Here is a 20557-nt window from a genome sequence, read left to right as displayed (position 1 = left end):
CTGCATGTTTTTCGAGCTGAATAAACATGTGACATTGAATAAAAACACAAAAAATATATCCAGTTAGGTAGAAAAGTAACTTATCATGCCTTTGATAACATTTATTTGTTATATATTTTTTTTGACAACTTTTTCGAATCTATGTGTATAGTAATACAAACCCTAAATGTCTTCTCTCCCTCATCATCACTATCGTTGTGTCTGTACTACATGAGTCCCGTTATATATGGGCCCAATATGAAACCTCTACTACACAACATAAACACGAAATCTGCATAAATTAAAATATCATATTTAAGTGTATTTTATGACCGGGCAACACCGGGTGGCATGCTAGTTAAATAAAAATTCACGTTTACAAATGTTTTGGTAATCATTATTATTACTGACCTAAATTATTTAAAATACAATATTGTTGCGAAATTAGTCAAATCTGATTTGTTTTGCTTTAACTAATAATTTGTGACTTATGTAAAAATGGTGCTTATACAGAATTTGAACCAACTCCAACTGACTTTAACCGAACTAAACTTAAAAAAAAAACTTAATTTAGGGTTGTTAGTTTTTAAAAAGTTCATTTCGATTTTTGTAGAAGCACCAAAAATAATTTAAGTTCGGAGCCTTTAAAGTTTCCTAAATATCGGATCTTAGGAATGTAGCCATATTTGTTTGCGTTACAGAATGATGCTTGTCCAGAATTCAACTGAATTAAAAGTACAGAAAAATCTTTAGGAAATATGTATCTGTCACGGAACAAAAATGGGTGTTTAAGATAGCTGACAGATCAATTTTTTTTAATGTCATTTTAAGCAAAAAAGGTTATACCACTAAATGGGGTTTGTTGGTGATTTGAGGAAAATAAGGCATTCAAAATGTTTCTTATTTTACACTTTATTAAATAAAGAGTCATTTCGAGTAAAAGTTTGATTTATTTTAACCATATAAACTCGAGAAATTCCCAATTGAAATGTTTAAACATTTTAATCACATAAGAATCCAAGATGGCTGCCCTCAACAAGGCCGTAAGCATGAAGAAGTCTTGACCTTACGATGAAAAACCAACATAGAGTGTAACAGAACAAAATGAGACAAAAAAGTAATTTAAGCAACTTTTCTAAAATTATTTCATTTTTTTTTTGTAAGTTAGAATGACAAAACATTTAAACAACTTTTTGAGAGTAACAAACCGAGGCAAAGGTAACGAGTCAGAACATGGCAATTAAAACAACTTTAATTTTTACTCATGTAGAATAAATGCAAAAAAAAAAAAAAACATCCAAAATAATTTAAAGAACTTTTAAAAGTTGTTTAAATTATTTTTCATAAATTTCTAAATTTTTTCTCAAATTATTTCGTCTTCTTGACGGTCGTTTCTTGCTTCTTTCTTGTTTTTATTGTTGCATTTTTTTTTTGTACCTTGGTAACTATGATCCACGGGATAACCATCGTTGCACATAGTGACAAATTTTCCGCATAAATTGTCATGTTTAGATTAGCCCCATTTTGTTCCGTTACACTCTGTTGGTTTTTGATCACAAGGTCGAGGCTGTTTCGTGCTTACGGCCTTGTTGAAGGCAGCCATCTTTAATTCTTACCACATTTTAATCGTGCATTTCTCTTGTTTATATGGGTAAAATAAATTAAAATTTGACTCGAAATGGCTCCTCATGTAATAAAGTTAAAGATAAGAGACATTTTGAATGTCTTTCTTATTTTGGTCAAATCACCTGCAAACCCTATTTAGCAACATTACTACGAAAAAAAAAAAAAAAATGACATACTTAATTGTCATGTCGAAAATAGTAATATATCCAACAATTACGAAAATTCATTGAGTAGATAGAAAGTTATTTATAGTTAAAAGAAATTTTTATGGAAAATTGGGTAAAATTCCAACTTTTCTTAGATTTTATAAAGTAGAGAGTGACGTGTTCACACAGGGGACATAACTCTGAACGAATATTTTAGATTATTTGTTCATGGAATGCAATATTTGTTCAATATTAAAGTAAAAATAACCAACCGTATTAAAAGAAATATATATATATATATATATATATATATATATATATATATATATATATATATATGTAGAGAGAGAGAGAGAGAGAGAGAGAGAGAGAGAGAGAGAGAGAGATCTCCTTTTGCGATGATATTTCATGATGTTGGGCTTATAAAATAAGGAGCCAGAGGCGAAGTTGTACTCTTATCCTCATCTCTAATCAAATTAGCGTCGAAAGACGCTCGCAATCAGACTAGAGTGCGCGCGATTAACAAATACTAAAATACCATGTCTCTTTTTATAGAAACTGGTTTGGTTCGCAGAGTTTCCGCTGTGCAGGTCACCCTAAAGTCATATGCTTCAGATATTTATTTATTTTTTTGCAATATGATATATTTAGTTGAAGTTTGTCTAAACCTTAAGGAAAGGGAAGAAAGCAGTAGAACGTACACTATCAACTTGCATACAATTAAAGAAAAAAAAAAAAAAAGAAACATTCGGGTGAGGGAGTTATCTTGAACTCAAGGAGTTAAAATAACACATTAGAAGTTATTTTATATATATATGTGTGTGTGTGTGTTCCAAAAATAATGCCTTCTATTTCTTTTTTTAATCCCGCCCGAATGCATTCATGACCTGAAAGTTTAATCTCTGTTACAGATATTGATAGTGTGGAACTCTTAAGAAAGTAATCCCCTGCCATGGACATGCATCAGAAGCAGAGATGTGTCATTTCTTCCATAAAAAAAAAAATGAACCGATCAATATTCATTGGCGCCTGTTGAACGTTTACGAAGCCGATGGAGTTGATGTCAGCACAGGAGCTGGGTTCGTTGATTTCAGAGTGGCGGCAGAGATGTGAGTGACAAAGCATGCTGCAGATTTTTTTTACAAACGACATATCAAAAGAAGCTGGCAAAAGTGCATCGAGAATGGTGGTAACTATATAGAAAAATAAATTCTGGAGCACAAAAGATTACTCGTTTTAATGATACCATTCACGTTTTCGTAGTTCTTCACCATTTTAGTTTTTTTTAGTTAAAAAATAGGAGACCTTACTTTTAGAACGACCCATGTATGTAAAATAAAAATGTAAGCTAGTACAAGATCTTGTGTACCGCGTTTCACCTTCTCAGCTATAGTTTGAAAAATTTTTTTTCAATTTTTGTTCAGTAAAACAAAAGTTATTACAAAATTACTGGTGTTCAAAAGTTCTCAGAATCTGTAAGGAATGGATAGACGGTTTTTTCTGATTGACTGTTCATTACCATAGCAACCAAATCTGTTATGCTACCTCGAATTGGCTGGGAACAGCGGAGATGACGTAACAATGTATGAAAGAAAAGGACCCCCCCCTCCCCGAGTTTGTAGCAGTAGGGAAAAACGGGGATACCCAATTCTCGAAGACAACAATAAAATATATAGTCTCTCATATTTTGCCCTCTTTGCAATGTTTTCATTTATTGCGCGCCCGCATTGTTCACTCTGTCGCCACGATTGTCAATTCAGCTACTACTGTCGTTAATAATTCACTGCTATTCCGATCTATCACTCAGCTGAATTGTCGCTGATAATTCACTGTCGCTGTGTTCAACTGCTAATCGACTTTTTGCGTTGGCTCACCAGCCAAAACTGACTGCTTACTATTTACTTAATTACGTTTTTTATTTGATTTTTTTTTTTTTATTTGATTTTTTTTTTATTTGATTTTTTTTTATTTGATTTTTTTTTATTTGATTTTTTTTTTTTTATTTGATTTTTTTTTTATTTGATTTTTATTTTTTTATTTTTTTTTTTTATTTGATTTTTTTTTTATTTGATTTTTTTTTATTTGATTTTTTTTTTATTTATTTTTTTTATTTGATTTTTTATTTATTTATTTATTTTTTTATTTGATTTTTTTTTTTTTTTTTTTTTTTTTTATTTGATTTTTTTAAATTTTTTTTATTTGATTTTTTTTTTATTTGATATTTTTTTTTTATTTTTTTTTAAGTACATTTAAGAAGTTGGTAATATTCATTTATATGGATTGTTGGCAAAGCAAAGTTTGGAAAAATCATGGAATACATCGAAATATGTGAGCACGAAAAGTAATATGGGAGTTATTCCGTGTCAAATCGCCCAGGGCTTGACACTCATATCCATAGATTTGGCTAAAGTTTGCACTGCAGATAAATAATATAGGAACTAAGAAATTCTGAAAATTTGAGCACATAACTCCAAGCGGTTTTCGATTTAGAGCATTTTTTATGTTTTTGTTTTATTCCAAAATTAAGGTGTGATGTGAGTTTAACACTTGTCTAAATTGATTATCACATCCAATAGGGGAAAGCTGGTGCTACCAGATCAGGCTGTCTATTGGCTTCCTGAGACAAAATGCAACTACATTGATGTTCCTTTTTGTTTTTCTATTCTCTTTTGTAAAACTTAATTATGTTCTGTAAAAACAAAAACAACAGCCCGCTCCCTGCCCTGTTTTTTTTTTTCCTCCCCTACTTCCCAACTGGCCCTGTCGGTGGGGAATTAGAATACACCGACTGCCCCCCTGCAGAGAGTAAAAGTCCCTCAATGGGGCCGCCTGTTGACCGTAGGTGGCAACCCGAAAAATGCTTAAGGATGGGATCCTGGTGGTTGAGCAGATCATGTTCAAAGTCCTATTAGGACATGAGATGCAACACGCCACTTTGGCCCTTACTTGGGCTAAGATGGGCGGTTGGATAGGCCCGATCCAATCAATCGGTTGGTCATGACTAGCACTAAATCAGACAAACGCAACAAGAAAATATGCTTATGCTCCACACATTAGGCAATAAACTGATTTAGTAAGTGGTGGCTGGAGAGTCAATCAACTTGCTGAAGAATGGATAAAACACGGCTGGAGAACTAACATCTTTTCTAGAAATGAGGCCATTAGAAAAGACAAAGGAAACACGGGTGCTTTGAGGCCATCAGCAGGAAGAGTATACTTCTCCTGTATCCTTGTTGTGTTGGGGCGAATGCCCCCCCCCCCAACACTTCCTAAAATAGGGCTCCGAGGCAAGTGGGGAGCAGGAGAAATGAAAATTTCAAGATATTTAAATGGCAAATAAAAAGCCTAAAAAAAAGAAACCATTGTGAAGTTTCAGACAAATCTAGTTCAGATTCAGAAACAGAATCACAAAACCAAAATCTAGTTTAAAATCTACCTTATTTCATAATTATTGAAGCAACCGAAGGAGAACCGATAACCAAAAGTGTCTCCCTTCAAAATAGAGAAAATTTTCTCAAGTATCAAACCAAAAATGGTCAAAAAACAAAATAACGGCACACTACTAGTGGAAGTAGAAAGCCAAAAGCAAATAACAGAAATCTTTAAATAGAGACTTTTTAACAACCAAAAAGTAAAAATCTACCCCCACAAAATGCTGAATACTAGTAAAGGAGTGATCAAGAGTTCAGAACTATCCCTGTGCTCCTTGGAAGAAATTAAAATTAACCTAAGAAATCAAAATGTTATTGATATAAAGAATCCAAATTAAAAAAAAATATGGTGAAACCATCGATACAAACTCTTATATTCTAACTTTTAATACTCATCAAATCCCAAGTAACATTTAAATGGGATCTGAAAAAAAATAAGCATGGAACCATACATCCCAACCCCTCTCAGATGCTACAACTGTCAAAGGTACGGACAACATTGAGACTGGTGCACACGCGCTCCAGTATGCATGAGGTGTGGCGAAACCGAGACCCATACAGATTGCCAAAAAGAGCCAAAATGTACCAACTGCCAAAAAGGTCATAGTGCAAACTCAAAAGAATGCGACAAATGGAAGAAAGAAAAAGAAATTATTAAAATAAAATATACAAAAAATATAACCTTCCAAGAAGCTTGTAACCTAGCCGGAAATATAAAATACTCAGAAATAACAAAAAAAAAACAAACAAAAAAAACATACAGCATACCACCGGACCAAATAACCAAACAACAAAAGCAAACCTATCAAACATCAAACCAGAAGACATTATGAAATTACTCAATGAAGTAAAGGAACTAATGGAAGAATTAAAAATAACTATAAAACAAATCGACAACAAAAATAAAGATTTCAAAACTGAACAAAACTCCCAAACCAAAACTCAACCCAAAAGACCCACAAAACCCCAAAGTCCTACAATGCCCACAGAAACGACCCGTCTCGCCGAAAAAACAAAAAAACAAAAAAACAACAACAAAAAAAGAACAGACGCCAAAAATTGTCCATGAAGGAAAAGGAAACAAATCACCAACCAACAAAGAAGTTGAAATCAAAATAAATGGACCACATTCATCTTCCAGACCAAGCGACTCAATCCGAAACAGATTTTAGGAAATGGACACAAAAGATCGAAGATCAGACACCAACGACTAACAAAAGTAAAAAATAAATACATAAAATCTAACCATAACCCCAAAAATCATCCAATGGAACTGCTGGGGCCTAAAACCTAACATAAATGATCTATTACTTCTCATAACAAACCATCAACCAGCCATCATGTCTCCAAGAAACCTTTTTAAAAACTGAAGATAAAATAAATATAAAAAACTACAAACAATACAACCACATCCGCAATACCCAACAGAGAGCCTCTGGAGGAGTATTTATACTTATTAGAAATAATACCCCACAAAGCAAAATAGATCTAAACATTAATATTCAAGCCATTGCTGCAGCAGCCACACTACACAGAACTATAAATATCTGCACTATCTACATCCCACCCCAGGATCCAATAAATGAAGCAGAGCTGAACAAAATAATAAATCAGTTACCCAAACCCTTCTTACTGTTAGGTGATTTCAATAGTCACAACAATATATGGGGATCTGCATACTCTGATAAGAAAGGAAAAAATCTTGAAAAACTTGACTTGTGTATATTAAACAATAAATCCAACACATACCTTCATCCCGCTTCAGGCACCTACTCAGCATTAGATTTATCTTTGTGTGACCCTACTATCCTCATGGACTATAACTGGAAGGTTCTAGAAGATTCATGAGGTAGCGACTATTTTCCAGTGATTTTTAACACGTCTAAAAGAAATAAAATTCCATCTCTCCCAATGGAAAATAAAAAAAAGCAAATTGGGAGGAATATAAAAAAATGCCAACAAAAACTCTCAGGAGAAAAACCCAAATAAATCTATAGAATACTTCTCTAAAACTTTACTAGCTATTGCACATGAATGTATACCTAAAAGTAGCAGAACTAAGACCCTGGTTTAATGATGAATGCCAAAAAGAAATTCGGCAATGTAAAGCTGCCTTACGAAAATTCAACTCCCCAACCAACAAAGTACAATTTAAATATTTTTAAGCAAAAAAGAGCAATAGCTCGTAAAGTTATCAGAGAAGCAAAAAGAACATCATGGAAAGATTATATAAATAAAATAAACTCAAATATAAACTCCAAACAAGTGTGGAAGATGGTAAGGAAAATTTTTGGAAAAAACTCACCCTCCCCTTTAACTCATCTCCTACAAAACATTAAAATAACAGACAAAAAATATAGCAAATCTTCTCGCTGAAACCTTTCAAAACAATTTCTCCAGCAAAAATTAGTCAATCCTTCCAAAAGATAAAATAAGATACAGAAAAAAAAAGAACAAATTAAATTTCAACTCAAACAACAAAGAAGAATACAACTATCCTTTTATCAAAAATGAACTCTTAAAAGCCATAAACGAAGCACATAATACAGCTACTGGGGCGGATGAGATACATTATGATTTTCTGAAACAACTTCCTCCCAAATCAATAACATCTTTTAAACACCCCCAACAAAATATGGTTCAAGGGAAAACTACCCAATAGCTGGAAACATGCTATCATGATCCTTATCAGAGAAAGACTGTTCAGATCCACAAAATTTCAGACCAATTTGACAAGTTGTCTTTGCAAAACATTCGAAAGAATGATAAATAAATGACTGAACTAGTATCTGGAAACCGACGACTCAATTGCCAACCTACAAAGTAGTTTTAGAAACAAAAGAGAAACAATGGACGACATAGTCCGATTGGAGACCTTTATCAAAGAAGCATTCATTAAAAAAGAACATGCAATAGTTATCTTTTTTTGATTTAGGAAAGGCTTATGATACAACATAGAGACAGTGTATAATAAAAGACCTTTACAATCTTGAATTAAAGGGCAGACTACCCATACTGATAAAAGATTTTCTATCTGATAGAAGTTTTAAAGTAAGAATCGAATCAACCCTATCAGACACAAAAATACAGGAAGGAGTCCCACAAGGATGTATTTTATCAGTTAGGCTCTTTAATATAAAAATTAGTAATATTGTAAATTGTCTAAACAATGAGATAAATGGCTACTTATGAGGATGACCTTGTAATCTGCCATAGATAAAAAAATATTCATACTTCAGAACACCAACTACAAATGTGCATAAACAAACTAAGACAATGGGTGACAGAAAATGGCTTAAATTTTCAACCAAGACTAAATGTGTCCATTTCTGTGATCATAGAAAAATACACAATGACCCTATTCTCAACCTAAAAGGAACAAAAATCAAAATAGCCGACCAACATAAATTTCTGGGATTGATAAAAAAAACTCTCCTTCATCCCTCACTTAAAACGTTTAAAACAAATACAGCTATTAAGAGTTGTAGCAAATTCTAAGTGAGGATCAGACTGCTCATCACTCTTAAAATTATAAAGAACCCTGATAAGAGCCAAACTAGATTATGGAAGCTTCATATATGGTTTAACCAGAAAAAGTTACCTTAAAACTCTAGATTCTATCCATCACACAGGGTTAAGACTTGCCTTGGGTGTATTCAAAACCTCCCCAATAGAAAGCTTACATGCTGAAGCCAATGAACCTCCACTAAAATTGAGACATGAAAAATTAGGCTTACAATATTATCTAAAACTAAAATCAAACTCCCAAATTCTGCCTACGAATGCACTTTCAATCCCAACTTCCAAAAAATACAATTAAGCCTTTTGGTCTCTACATGGAAGAAACAATAAAGCCACTTACAGACAACTCAATACACCCAACCATCATCCAAGAGGAAAATCTCCAAGAACTCCCACCCTGGCTGTTAAATCAACCTAAAGTCATACTAGACCTGACAATATATCCTAAATCCAATATTCACCTTGCAGACTATAGAGAAAAACCAAACGACATTTTGGATACTTACCCAAATTGGACACACATTTACGTGGATGGTTCCAAAAATCCAAACAAAGTGGAATGTGCCACTATTTCAGAAAACACTATTCAGCATAAAAGGTTACCAAATAAATCCTCTATCTATAGTGCAGAAATTACAGCCATAAACCTGACTCTAGATATTATCACCAACCAAAACTCCAAGAAATGTATAATATTTGTAGACTCATTATCAGTATTAGAAGCAATAAAAAATAAAAAAATTAAACAATCCCTACTCATCAAACTGTTATAAAAGATCCATTCTGTCATGCAACACAAAAATTTCTTCTTCTATTGGATTCCCAGTCACTACGGTTTCCGCGGAAATGAAAAAGCTGACATGGCAGTCAAAAATTCCTTAAAACTCCAAATAAGTGACATAAAGTCCCATATACGGACTACAAACCTTCAATAAACATTTTTATCACAAAGAAATGGCAAGATAACTGGAACAATATACTTAAAAAAAAACCTTCTAGATACCAGAAATCACGTAAAGAAGGAGTAGTCTTATCACGTATCTGGATAAGACACACATACATAACTTACTCCCATATACTTAGGGGTCCTGGATATGACCTTAAACTATATCCAGTGGTGAGGCCCCAGCTTGTGGGCTTTGGGGAGTGTGGAGCCACCCTTTAATTACCATTGCTCCCAGGTCCACTCTGGCCCGGAGTGGTAGTACCTGTTAGGGTCCCAACTATGGGTTAAATAGAAACCGACGTGAAAACAACAAATATATTCTATTAAAAAAATTTTTCTTCAAAATCTTTGGATTCGGCATTAAATAACCCGAAAAAAGTTGATATGCCGTAAAACAAAAACAACCAACCCATATACTAAAAAGTGAAGAACCTCCCAAATGTATACCATGTCACGAACCTTATACAGTGAAACACTTTTTACTTGACTGCTATGACCTCGCACAAATTCGTCAACACTACTACAAGGCCACAAACTTAAAAAAACTGTTTGATAAAGAAAATCCTAAAACCATTTTAAATTTCTTAAAAAGAACAAATATTTACCATAAAATATAAAAACCATCAAATAACAAACTATACCAAAACATTGGGCAAATATATCCAGCGAAAATCGACTCTAAAAGTATCCAAAATTTAAATCTTGTATACAGCATTAAATGACCCAAAGAAGGTTGATATGCTGGCTAAACAAACAGACAAACCAATAGGGGGAGGGAATATTTTTCATTATCGTTCAAAATATACCAGATTTTCAACAGAAACTGTAAGTGAACGAAACAAGAACTTTTAACCATTTTTGGTCCAGATAAAATTTATTGTGTCTAAAAAAATATATGAAAAAAAAAGTAATGTGTTACCATGCCAGCCACACCCTTTTTTATTCGATTTTGGTGCACATGTGGAAAAATCCAAAAACCCTTAATATCTCTATAAGGCTTCATTTGGGAGAAATTTCTGGAGAATGACCCATGTTTAAAATTAAACTTAGAAAAGTAAAAGGACTAGTTGTTAAAACTGGAAAAGAAAAGGACAAGATATTCTAGTAAGAAATATAAATTTATAACTTTAAATATTGCAGCATTAAGAATTGATTATATAATGTGAAATTGAATTATGTAATCCCTCTAAATTTACATAAAAAATGTTAACTATTTCTTTTGCTTATTAAAGATTAAGCAATCAAACACAAAATTATAACAAACTGTCCGTCCGGCGTTGCCCGGTCGTAAAATATGCTTAAATATGATATTTCAATTCATACATATTTCATATTTATTATCAGGTACGGGATAAAATAACTGACCCCCCTCCCCCTCCCATTTGCTTTTTAAAAGAGGCTTATCATAATTGTTTTTTTTTTTTTCTTTTTTTTTTTTACGTCTAAATTTTTATTGTGTTTAGAAGATAACAGGCCAAGGTCAACCTCCTAAAGGGGGGAAAAATATATTTATGTGTTAAAAAAATGTTTGGGAAAAATGTTGGAAATAAAACCCCACAACATTTTGTTTTAATTTCAAGTCCGAATAAATCAACTTTAAAAATCTCTGGAAAAATAATTATCAGCTTTCTGATACTATTTCAATGGTAATTAGTTAATTAAACTCATATAAGATACCGAATTAAAAAAAACAAAAAACTATGTACTTTTTAATAGAAAAAATGTGTAATAAACCAAAAATGCAACTTACGGTATAAGAAAACGTCTCGTTGGAAATGTAAACACGAATAGCGCTTTCACGAAATTACGGATCACAATAAGTATAATTTTGTTTAAGTACTGGCACTTCAGTGGAACGTCAAATTACTACGCGCGTGTGTAAGAAAGTGAAAAAAATGAATATAATTAAAAAAGTGAAAAAAAAAAAAAAAACCCAAAAAACATCCTTTTTGATATCGGGAAGCGGAAAATATCCGAAAGGGTGGGGGTGGGGGGTCATTTCGGCCTTGAAGTCGAAAAATGTTTTGGGGCCATGTTTGGCCCTTTTGGCTCCATTTGGCGGCTTTTTCTAAATTGGAAACAAGATGGCCGCCAGCAAAAACAATAGTGATTGCGTTGGATACTGAATGTTTTCAAATATGGATGATTACTTATTTGCGCAAAAAATAAATGCGATATTCATTCTCATCTTACCTGAAAACCATGAAAGTCGACAAATTAAAGGTGAATACTGAGGGGTCGGTAAATAAAAAAAAAATACCAATTTTTTTTAGTGAAAATATTGAATAAACCATGCTTAATTCACTGAATAATATCGTTAGTTCGAGAAAATTAATTTTTCTTTTGAATTAGAACGAATACTTTAGGAGCTTTTTTTCGTAATATTTCTGAAAAAATTAAATATTTTTTCAGAAATTGTTACAATCTATGATGCTTTATTTTCATAAAAAAGCCAAAACAATTCATGCGATTTTTTCTTTTTTTTTGTATTTAAAACTATAACTTTAGTAAAGGTGTATACGCGACTATTAACAGAATCGTTTCTGGTTTCATATAATAATTTGCGATGCTAAAACAACGATATATTCATTAAATGAAAACATTAAAAAAAAAAATTCTTTTAAAGCTGCAGCTTTTTTTTTTTTTTTTTTTTTTTTTTTTTAAAGTTAGAAAGTAAATGTTTTGGTAAGATTTTTTTAAAAAAATTTCTTAAAAAAATACAAAGACTGAAACTTTTTTTTAATAATAAACCAAAATGTAGTCTTTATGCGTCTATTAAGAGAATTTTAGGGTTTTGTGCTTTTAGGACACAACTAAAAATAAATAATTCAACACAAGCTTCTGAAACAACGAACACAACAACTTCAATAAATGTAACAAAGAAAAAGTTTATTTAGGTGAATGTTCACAGGGAGATATATTCCTGGGTTAGAGCTGGACTCTGGCTACCTGGTGCTATCGCGGTAGTTATTTCCAGTGGGAATCGTCGACACCGGATAAAATAACACGGAGGTAGAGGAGAGAGAGCGAAGAAAAAAGGTTCGTTCTGTTTGGCGTCTCTCTCGGTAAAAAAGTTCTTTTCCTTCAAACCGGAAGCTGTCCGATTTCCTTCCAGGGAGAGAAAGGATCAATGCGCCGCACCTCTGATTGGTGAGTATATGGCCAAATAGCACAGGGGAAAAGCATTGATTCGAGGAAGAAAAAAGTTCCATTTGTTTCTGCTACATAACCCCCTGCTTAGGCTGAAAGCCAACAGAGAAAAAGATAGCATAACAAATAGCGAAAAATAAAAATATTATTTTATTTTATTTATTTTTACGGAAAAAAAAAAAATGTTCTAACTTTCCTGTGAAAAGTTGGGGAATATTTTTTTTTTTTTTTTTTTTTTTTTTTTTTTTTTCAGGGTGGGCCAAAATAAGGGTCCTATTTTTAAAAATTCATAAATTCATGTAAGTTTTAAGAAGTGTTTTTCGGCCAAAATTTGTTTTTTTTATTTCAAAAAAATCTCGGAAGGGTCAGTCTACACACACATAAAGTTTGGCGAGTTTAACTTTTATTTTGTGGAAGTTATTCAAATTTAAAGATAGGACCCTTTATTTTGGCCCACCCTGTAGAAGGTTGTTTTTTTTATTTTTTTTATTTTATAAGAAAATATTGTCAGATCGAGCATCTTAGAAATTATAAGATAAAAAAAATGAACTACTCTATTAGTAAACCAGAATTGTTACGTGTTTAAAATTGAGTGTTGAATGTGAAATAACTATGTAAAAAGGATCCAGCAACTAAGTGAAACGTTTAACAGTTTTATTTCAAGTTACGATTGACTTTATGATATTTTTAACCACTAAATGGGCGATGATAAGTATCTCGGTTTTTGAAGCATGTGTCTTCGTCTCAATGTTATGGCAGGCTTCCTTCTTTTTCCAATCCAAGGGCGGTCACTCTTGTCTCTGTCTAAGGGAAATAAGTTTAAAAAATTTATTTATTTTTTATATAGGTTAACCCTAACAGTACCATCAGTTAGAATCGATATGAAAACAGTTAGTGCCCCAGCCTTAGTCGTTATCATTTGAGCTATCGACAGATGAATAAGAAAAAAAATAAAGCAATGTTAACATATAAATTTATATTTATGCATGTGTAGCAGTAACAGGTTTAGTCGACTTACTCTTTTCAAGGTTAATATTTTTTCAATAGTGAATAGCTATTATTACCGACTAAAAACCAAATCAAATTTGTTCCACAGATCCAAATTCCCTATATATCAAGTTTCAAATCTGTAGACTAATAATTGACAGAAGAGTTTGGTAGAGGCTTTTTACGCACACACACACACACACACACACACACACTTATGTGTGTATGCTAAAAACATTTCATCCGAAATGCTATGTAATTATGCACAATGTAGAAAAAAATGCATAAATGGAACTAAGCGTAATGAAACCAATCATCCAATAAGAAACCATAAAGAATGAATAATTAATTAATGAAATGTTATTTTTCAAAGGAGTATGCAAATTAGTTAACCTCCATGAAGTTGCTTGCATATCCATGACTGAATATATTAAGAAGTTTGTTTTAATAGTTTTTAAATAGAAAAAGTAGGTTTTAAATATCAATGTCAGTGTGACAAAACTCAATTTTATATGTGCAGGTTTTTTTTTTATTCTTTTTTTTTTAGCTCATACAATAAACTATAGAAACTATATCTAATGTTTTAATGTACACTTTTTTCCCCACCAAAAAATGTGTATTTTTTTTCTACAATAAAATATATTTAAACCACATATAATGTTGGTTGTAATGGCGAATAAACATGCAGATGGTGGCAGTCGTGACGTTGAGCCAGTTGAACATTTTCCCTAGTCCATAAGTGTATATGAATTAGACATCTACATCATCACCTTGTTGCTTCTCATCAACTTTGTTCATCAAACCGACCCACCATAATGAATTGTGAATGCAAGATGTAAGATAATGGTGCAGTGTTGCCAATATCAACTTGAGTTTGGTTTTTGAAGTCATGTTTGTCCACAAACGAGTCATCCTTAATGCACAGTTTGTATACAATTTGTGATGCTGACCTGGGGAATGAAATGGTGTTTCTTGTCTCGGATACTGTTTTACTTTTTTGACATCTTTATCTTTTCACATTTTTTTTTTTCATTAGGTCCTTGCAGACTTTTTCTTATTCAAGCAAAAATCTGCGGCATAGTAGATAAAAGTTCTTGGTAAATTTCAGTTGTAAGTTACACTCTTCCAGAGGTTGAAGGTTCAATCCTCAGTGCAGGGCACACTAAAATATAATTGCGAATTACTTAGAACTTCTACCCAGTCATGGCTGGTCGAGCAAGAATATACTACTTGTGAGTTTTGTTTGGAATTCTGTACAGATTCCCAAGTTCACCAAAATATGCCTGAAGAAGGTCAGAGGTTACATCGACCAAAATGTTGTGCGTGTAACAGTCAAGATGAGAACAATAGTTTGAATAATCCTAATAATACTGATTATCAATCCTTATCACAAAAATTTAGAAACCTATTCAGTTTTATCAGACAAGATGTTAGCTTAGAAAAAATAGCCAAAATATTTATTACATGAAAAAAATATCCCTCCCCCACCAAACCCCAACATGCGAAAAATGGTTCAGTGAGGAGTTGTCATTACTCTTTCCTTAAGATTTGATCGTCTGGTATGTCGAGGTGTTAGTAATCATTAAACTCTCAATCTCGTGTGAAGTGGAATGATTTGTTTAGGCAAACTGATAAGTTGTTTGGGATTTTTTTTTTTAGATAAGGATAATTTAATCACTTGCATTTGTTTGGGACTATTATTCTCAATTTGAATGTTATTCTAGTGTTTCCACCAATGTAACACCTGGACGTTAGGTGCAATGGACAAAAGGTATTAAGAAAACAATTCTACATCTAAATCTTCTGGAGTTCATATTTGGATTCTTCAGACTACTGTTTTCATCGGGAGTGTTATTTTCACAACGTTTTAGTTGAGCTTCTTCCGGTGTATCTTGTTGAACTTGGTGGGAGGTGGGGTCTTTACGTTGAACTCTGAATCTGCTACCCCATTTGAAAATCCATACAGATTCCCAAGTTCAACAGAAAGATTTCCAAGTTTGACATGATACACCTGGAGAAGGTCAGAGGCTATGAAAATACAACTGGAGATGAGAACAATCCTCATCCCCAAAATTCAGAAACGTAGTCTTCCGAAGGTTGAAGGTTCAATCCTAACTACAGGTGATAATAAAAAGAAAGAATAAAATCAACATTAGATACAAAACTTATTAGTCGAATAGACTGTTGATCATGGGTTAAAAATGAAGTGTCCGGTTGAAAATTCTGCACTGATTCTTGAGTGCGACAAGATGAATATCAACCGAAATGTGAGGATTAAATAAAAGGTTCCGTTTGAAATTCCGTGCAGATTCTCAAATTCAACCGAGAGATTCCCAAGATAATTGACAAGATACACCTGAAAAAGACCGGTGGTGACATTGACTGAAACGTTGTGAAAATAACATTCAAGATGAGACCAGTTAGTCTCAAAAATCAAATAATATGGATTGAAGGTTTTTATTTATTTTATTGGTTCCCCCGACAAAAGGAGGGTGGACCTTTAAATTCACCTTTGTCTGTCCGTCTGTTCGCACTTTTCTCAATAACTACGCCTTGGAATTTTTACAAATTTTGCACAAACATTAAACATGATATGAGTAAAAATGTAACAGAACAGATTTTCCAGGAAAACTCCGGTTGCCCCCGTAGGGGTGCCTTTTATGTTAAAATGATTAAAATTGACACTTTTGTGCTTATCAAAAAAAAAAATTGATGTCTTGGATTTTTATAAAACTTTCTGAAAAGTTGTAACTAACTAATTTCTATATAATTTTGTTTGTCTATACTTTGCGATAACTCTTGGGTGTGCCTCAGGGGCTCTTTTAGGGCTAATAAAAAAACATTCCAGTTTTGGGACTATTTTACCATTTTTGTCCAAAATTTTCTGTGAATTTCTATTTAGCAGTTTTTCATGGTGCTGAATTCAAATTTAAATATGTTAAGTAATTGGGGAGTTTTGGGCCTAAATGGAGGGGTGGCAAATGATGGACTTAATCATTTCGTTTTTTGCATGGTGCAGAACTTAAATTTACATATGTTAAGGCCTAAGACTGCACCGTTTGCTCATTTTCACCAGGATTTGACGTCCCCTGGGGACTTTTGGGGCTAAATATGGTGGGGGAAGGCAAATGCCGAACTTAGTCATTTTTTTTTTATGCCTCGTTCACTGTGCACTCACGGGAGGGGGGGGGGCATGCATGCTTGTCTTGTTTTTTTTTTTTTCTTTTTCTTTTTACAATACTGGGAAACTCCATTTTCATATGCACTTTTTTAATGCCACTAAAGTTGAGAGCAGCAAAGTGAGAGAAAGAGAGGGTGGGAGGTAGAAGTGGGAAGCAGAGAATTCGTGTCTCAAGTGAATTTAAAGGAAATAATACTTCACTTTGGAATGTGGGTGGGGAGGAGTAATGGCGAGGTCGACGGCTTTTATTTATCAACAAAATATAAGCAGAAAATACCAAGAAGAGAAGAGAGTAAGTAAACTGTTGATCAATCGCAAATACATTCTTCGTTGCCTTGCTCATGTGTGTTAGCCATCTAAAGTAAGTTCACGAAAGTTTAAAGAAATAAAAAATAAATGTTGTGTTAAGAAGGATTGGAAAGCAATCAAATCTTTAAATTTTTATTCATCTCAAACAAGGCATGTTGCCACTTGGACATAAGGGGTTACTATTTGGGACTTTATCTTCAAGGGCAAAATGTAGGGAGTTGAGTTTTTTACATTCCATAGAATTATCCGCACTGTGAACGGTGACTATTTGGAAATCCCAGATACTGCATGTATAGTGTATGACATGGTCCTAAACTCTGATCTGGCAACGAAAGTGGCTGCGACTTGCCTCATGTGCATCATGAAACTGTCCATTGTTGCCTAATATGTAGTTTGAAAATTATGGAAATGTCAAAATCAAACGTTACTAGCACAGATCGAACATCCAAACAACGAGAAATAGAAAAGCTGGTTTTTGCATAACATGCATTGTTATAAGCAAATCTGGCTCAATAAGAAAAATGTGAACCCCTAAATTATTTTCTTGTGATAGTACCATGTATGCTGCCTCGCTCGACAACAAATGCCAACCCCAACATTGATTCCATGGTATTCTCCCTCACATAGCTCTGTCATTGTCACATTGGTGGCTGCCGAGAAAGGGGGTGCACGTATTCACAAGTATTAAAAAATAAAACAAAAAACAAACTCTGACACATTCTGCCAATATCAGTTGCAGTGTGTGTGTGTGTGTGTGTGTGTGTGTGTGTGTGTGTGTGTGTGTGTGTGAGAGAGAGAGATGCCATTGATCTTCTGATCGCTAAGGTTCACATTTATACAGTTGTCTGCCAACGCCATGTTTGTCAGTTGCTGTCAGCTCATGTTGATCAACCTGCGATCAACTGTGCTGGACTGACCACTGTCCTCAATTTGAAACTGTCGTTCATCATTGCAAACCCAAAACTGTCTGTAGACTGTCGCAAAACTCATTGCTACTTCACAAAGTTAGTCTAAATATATCTACGTTTATGTTCGGTCTTTTGTCTGCCACACCTTGATTAACAATCCTATTTCAGCTGCCTATCGTGTGTTGGTGAACAACTTCCTATACCTTCGTTCTGCTGATAAATTTATTTCCTCCTTTTTGTATACTTTTTCCTCTTTTTTTTGTTTAAATTCTTAGTTGAAAACTCATTCTTCCCAATCAATCCAAGAGAAACTTGGTCATTTCAGTTGACATTCATTCATTGGACTGTGGTATTAATCTTGGGTAACCCTAAGAGGGCCAACCTTTCAGGTCTTGCCTTTTTTTGGGGGGAGGGGGAGGTGTTAGATTCTAACTAAATGCCTGAAACGTTCCGACTAGGCAATGTTGATTGAACTGCCCAACCATTTTTAAAAAGTCAGAGTGCCTCTTGTTTAGGACTGTTGGCTTACTCAGTTCACTCTCTGATCTTGTTTATATATTTGTATGTACATGGTACACTCCTATACTAATTAACTAATTATAAATTTTAGAACACGGCTGCTAGGCATAAGAGATTGTGATGTCTGCTATATTTAATTTCATGTGAAGGAGGTTTGCAAAAGTAACACGAGGCATTAGACATCAACTAATAAACATTTCCCAAATTTCAGTTACTTTATGGTATTTTAGAGTGTTTTTAGGAGGTATGACATCGACGTGACATGTTCAAGTGTTATGGATTTGCATTGCATATGATTCGTTAGACACCAATTAAACAAGATCCCTGAATCTCAATTTCTGTTTAAAAACTTATGCTTAAACCTTAAATTTTATGCATTTTTTAGAATCAAAGTCGTGTAATGGATTTTGATGGAAATTAGATTAAGAATTTTAGGCATAAAGTTTATAAGTATTTTGCCTTGATTTAAGGGTATAAAAGTGGTGCAAAACTATTTTGCTCAGAGAATTTTCTTCATCCTAATTGAAAACTGTAGGACAACAAAAGATTTATTTTGATTTCAAAACAAAGCCAGATTGTATCATTACTGTATAACATGCTACTTGAAAGTTTTCATAAACAGTTAAAAATAGTCAACGATTGGTAGGTAAAATAAGAAAACGATGTAAGAACAAAATATTCAACAACGCCTTTCCCATTGTTATGAACGAATTTCTAAATAATAATGTTACTATTTCGATAACCATTTTTAACATGGGGAGGGCATGGGCTTTGTTGACTATTCTGTGCATTTTCTTTATGAATGAAATAAAAATAATAATAATAATAATAACTAGCAGGACCTGTGAAAATTCCACAGGGGACTGATTCATATGTAATATACTGATGTTGGCATTCTGTAGATGTTCAGTGTAAATAAAGACGCTCTGATATTATTGTAGCTATTTTGTTAAAACTGCAAAAGTATTTATCTAAGCTAGCAGGAATGTCCGGCATAGCCAGGTCGTAAAATACGCTTAAATATGATATTTTAATTCTTGCAGATTTAGTATATATTATTATAGAGCTAATGTTCTATCGATTTTTATATATTATAAAGTTGGGATTTCAAAAATAAAAAAATATATCTTATATGACTTGGGTTCATCAGCTTGAATCGAAACCGAATCCCAAACTTATATAAATATACATATATATATAAACTTTAGTTCCTTCAGCTATGATCGAAACTGAAACCAAAACTTAAGAAGAATTCTTGATAAAATTATTTACTAAAACAATAGATTACTAAGGTGCCATCAGCTAAAATCAAAACCGAAACCAAGACTTACCAAAAATTCTTGATAAAATTATTTAAAAAAAAAATAGATTATTGGAGTGCCATTAGCTATAATCGAAACCGAAACAAAAATTATGAAGAATTCTTAGTAAAATTATTTATTACAAGAAATGGAATGACATAACAATTAAACGACCCGAGTGACACAGAAAATAACACATGCTATCGTATTAATATATAAATAATATAGATAATAATAATAATAATTTACGTTCAGATTAAACGAAGTTTTACTCACTGACCATACTAAATTTAAATAGTTCAACTCATCGAAATTAAACTAAATCTCCCTCAGTATTTTTTTAATTTTCTATTTTTGAGCGATTATCAAAACTCCTTAGATGTGATCCCTCATGTTGAACATTATTTCTGTTCTCATGTAATACTCGATACTACTTTTTTTTTTCACTGAATAAACGCTTTAAAATAAGTTAAACTACAAACAACTTAGCCAACTAGGTAGAAAAATCGATTTTGCTTTTTTTAAAACCATAGTAAATAAGTATAAATATTA

General features: G+C 32.9%; 1 protein-coding gene across 2 annotated transcripts in view; it reads left to right on the top strand.

Moving 5' to 3' along the window:
* LOC145291421 (uncharacterized) overlaps positions 1-20557 on the top strand; it is a 105302-nt gene that overhangs the window by 24520 nt on the left and 60225 nt on the right. Inside the window, exon 1 of one of the 2 annotated variants that reach the window (XM_080137248.1) lies at positions 17180-17260. The exons of the other annotated variant lie outside the window; for it this stretch is intronic. Within the exon in view, the coding sequence (XP_079993374.1) occupies positions 17195-17260 (66 nt within the window). The 5' untranslated portion in view covers positions 17180-17194. Of the gene's footprint in view, positions 1-17179; positions 17261-20557 lie in introns of those variants that run through there. 2 annotated transcript variants of the gene reach the window in all.

The sequence above is a fragment of the Euprymna scolopes genome, chromosome 12, assembly GCF_053919585.1.
Source record: "Euprymna scolopes isolate OS-2025 chromosome 12, ASM5391958v1, whole genome shotgun sequence".
NCBI lineage: Eukaryota > Metazoa > Mollusca > Cephalopoda > Sepiida > Sepiolidae > Euprymna > Euprymna scolopes.
Note: the sequence above shows the minus strand (reverse complement) of the source record. Positions and strands in the feature narration are given on the sequence as shown.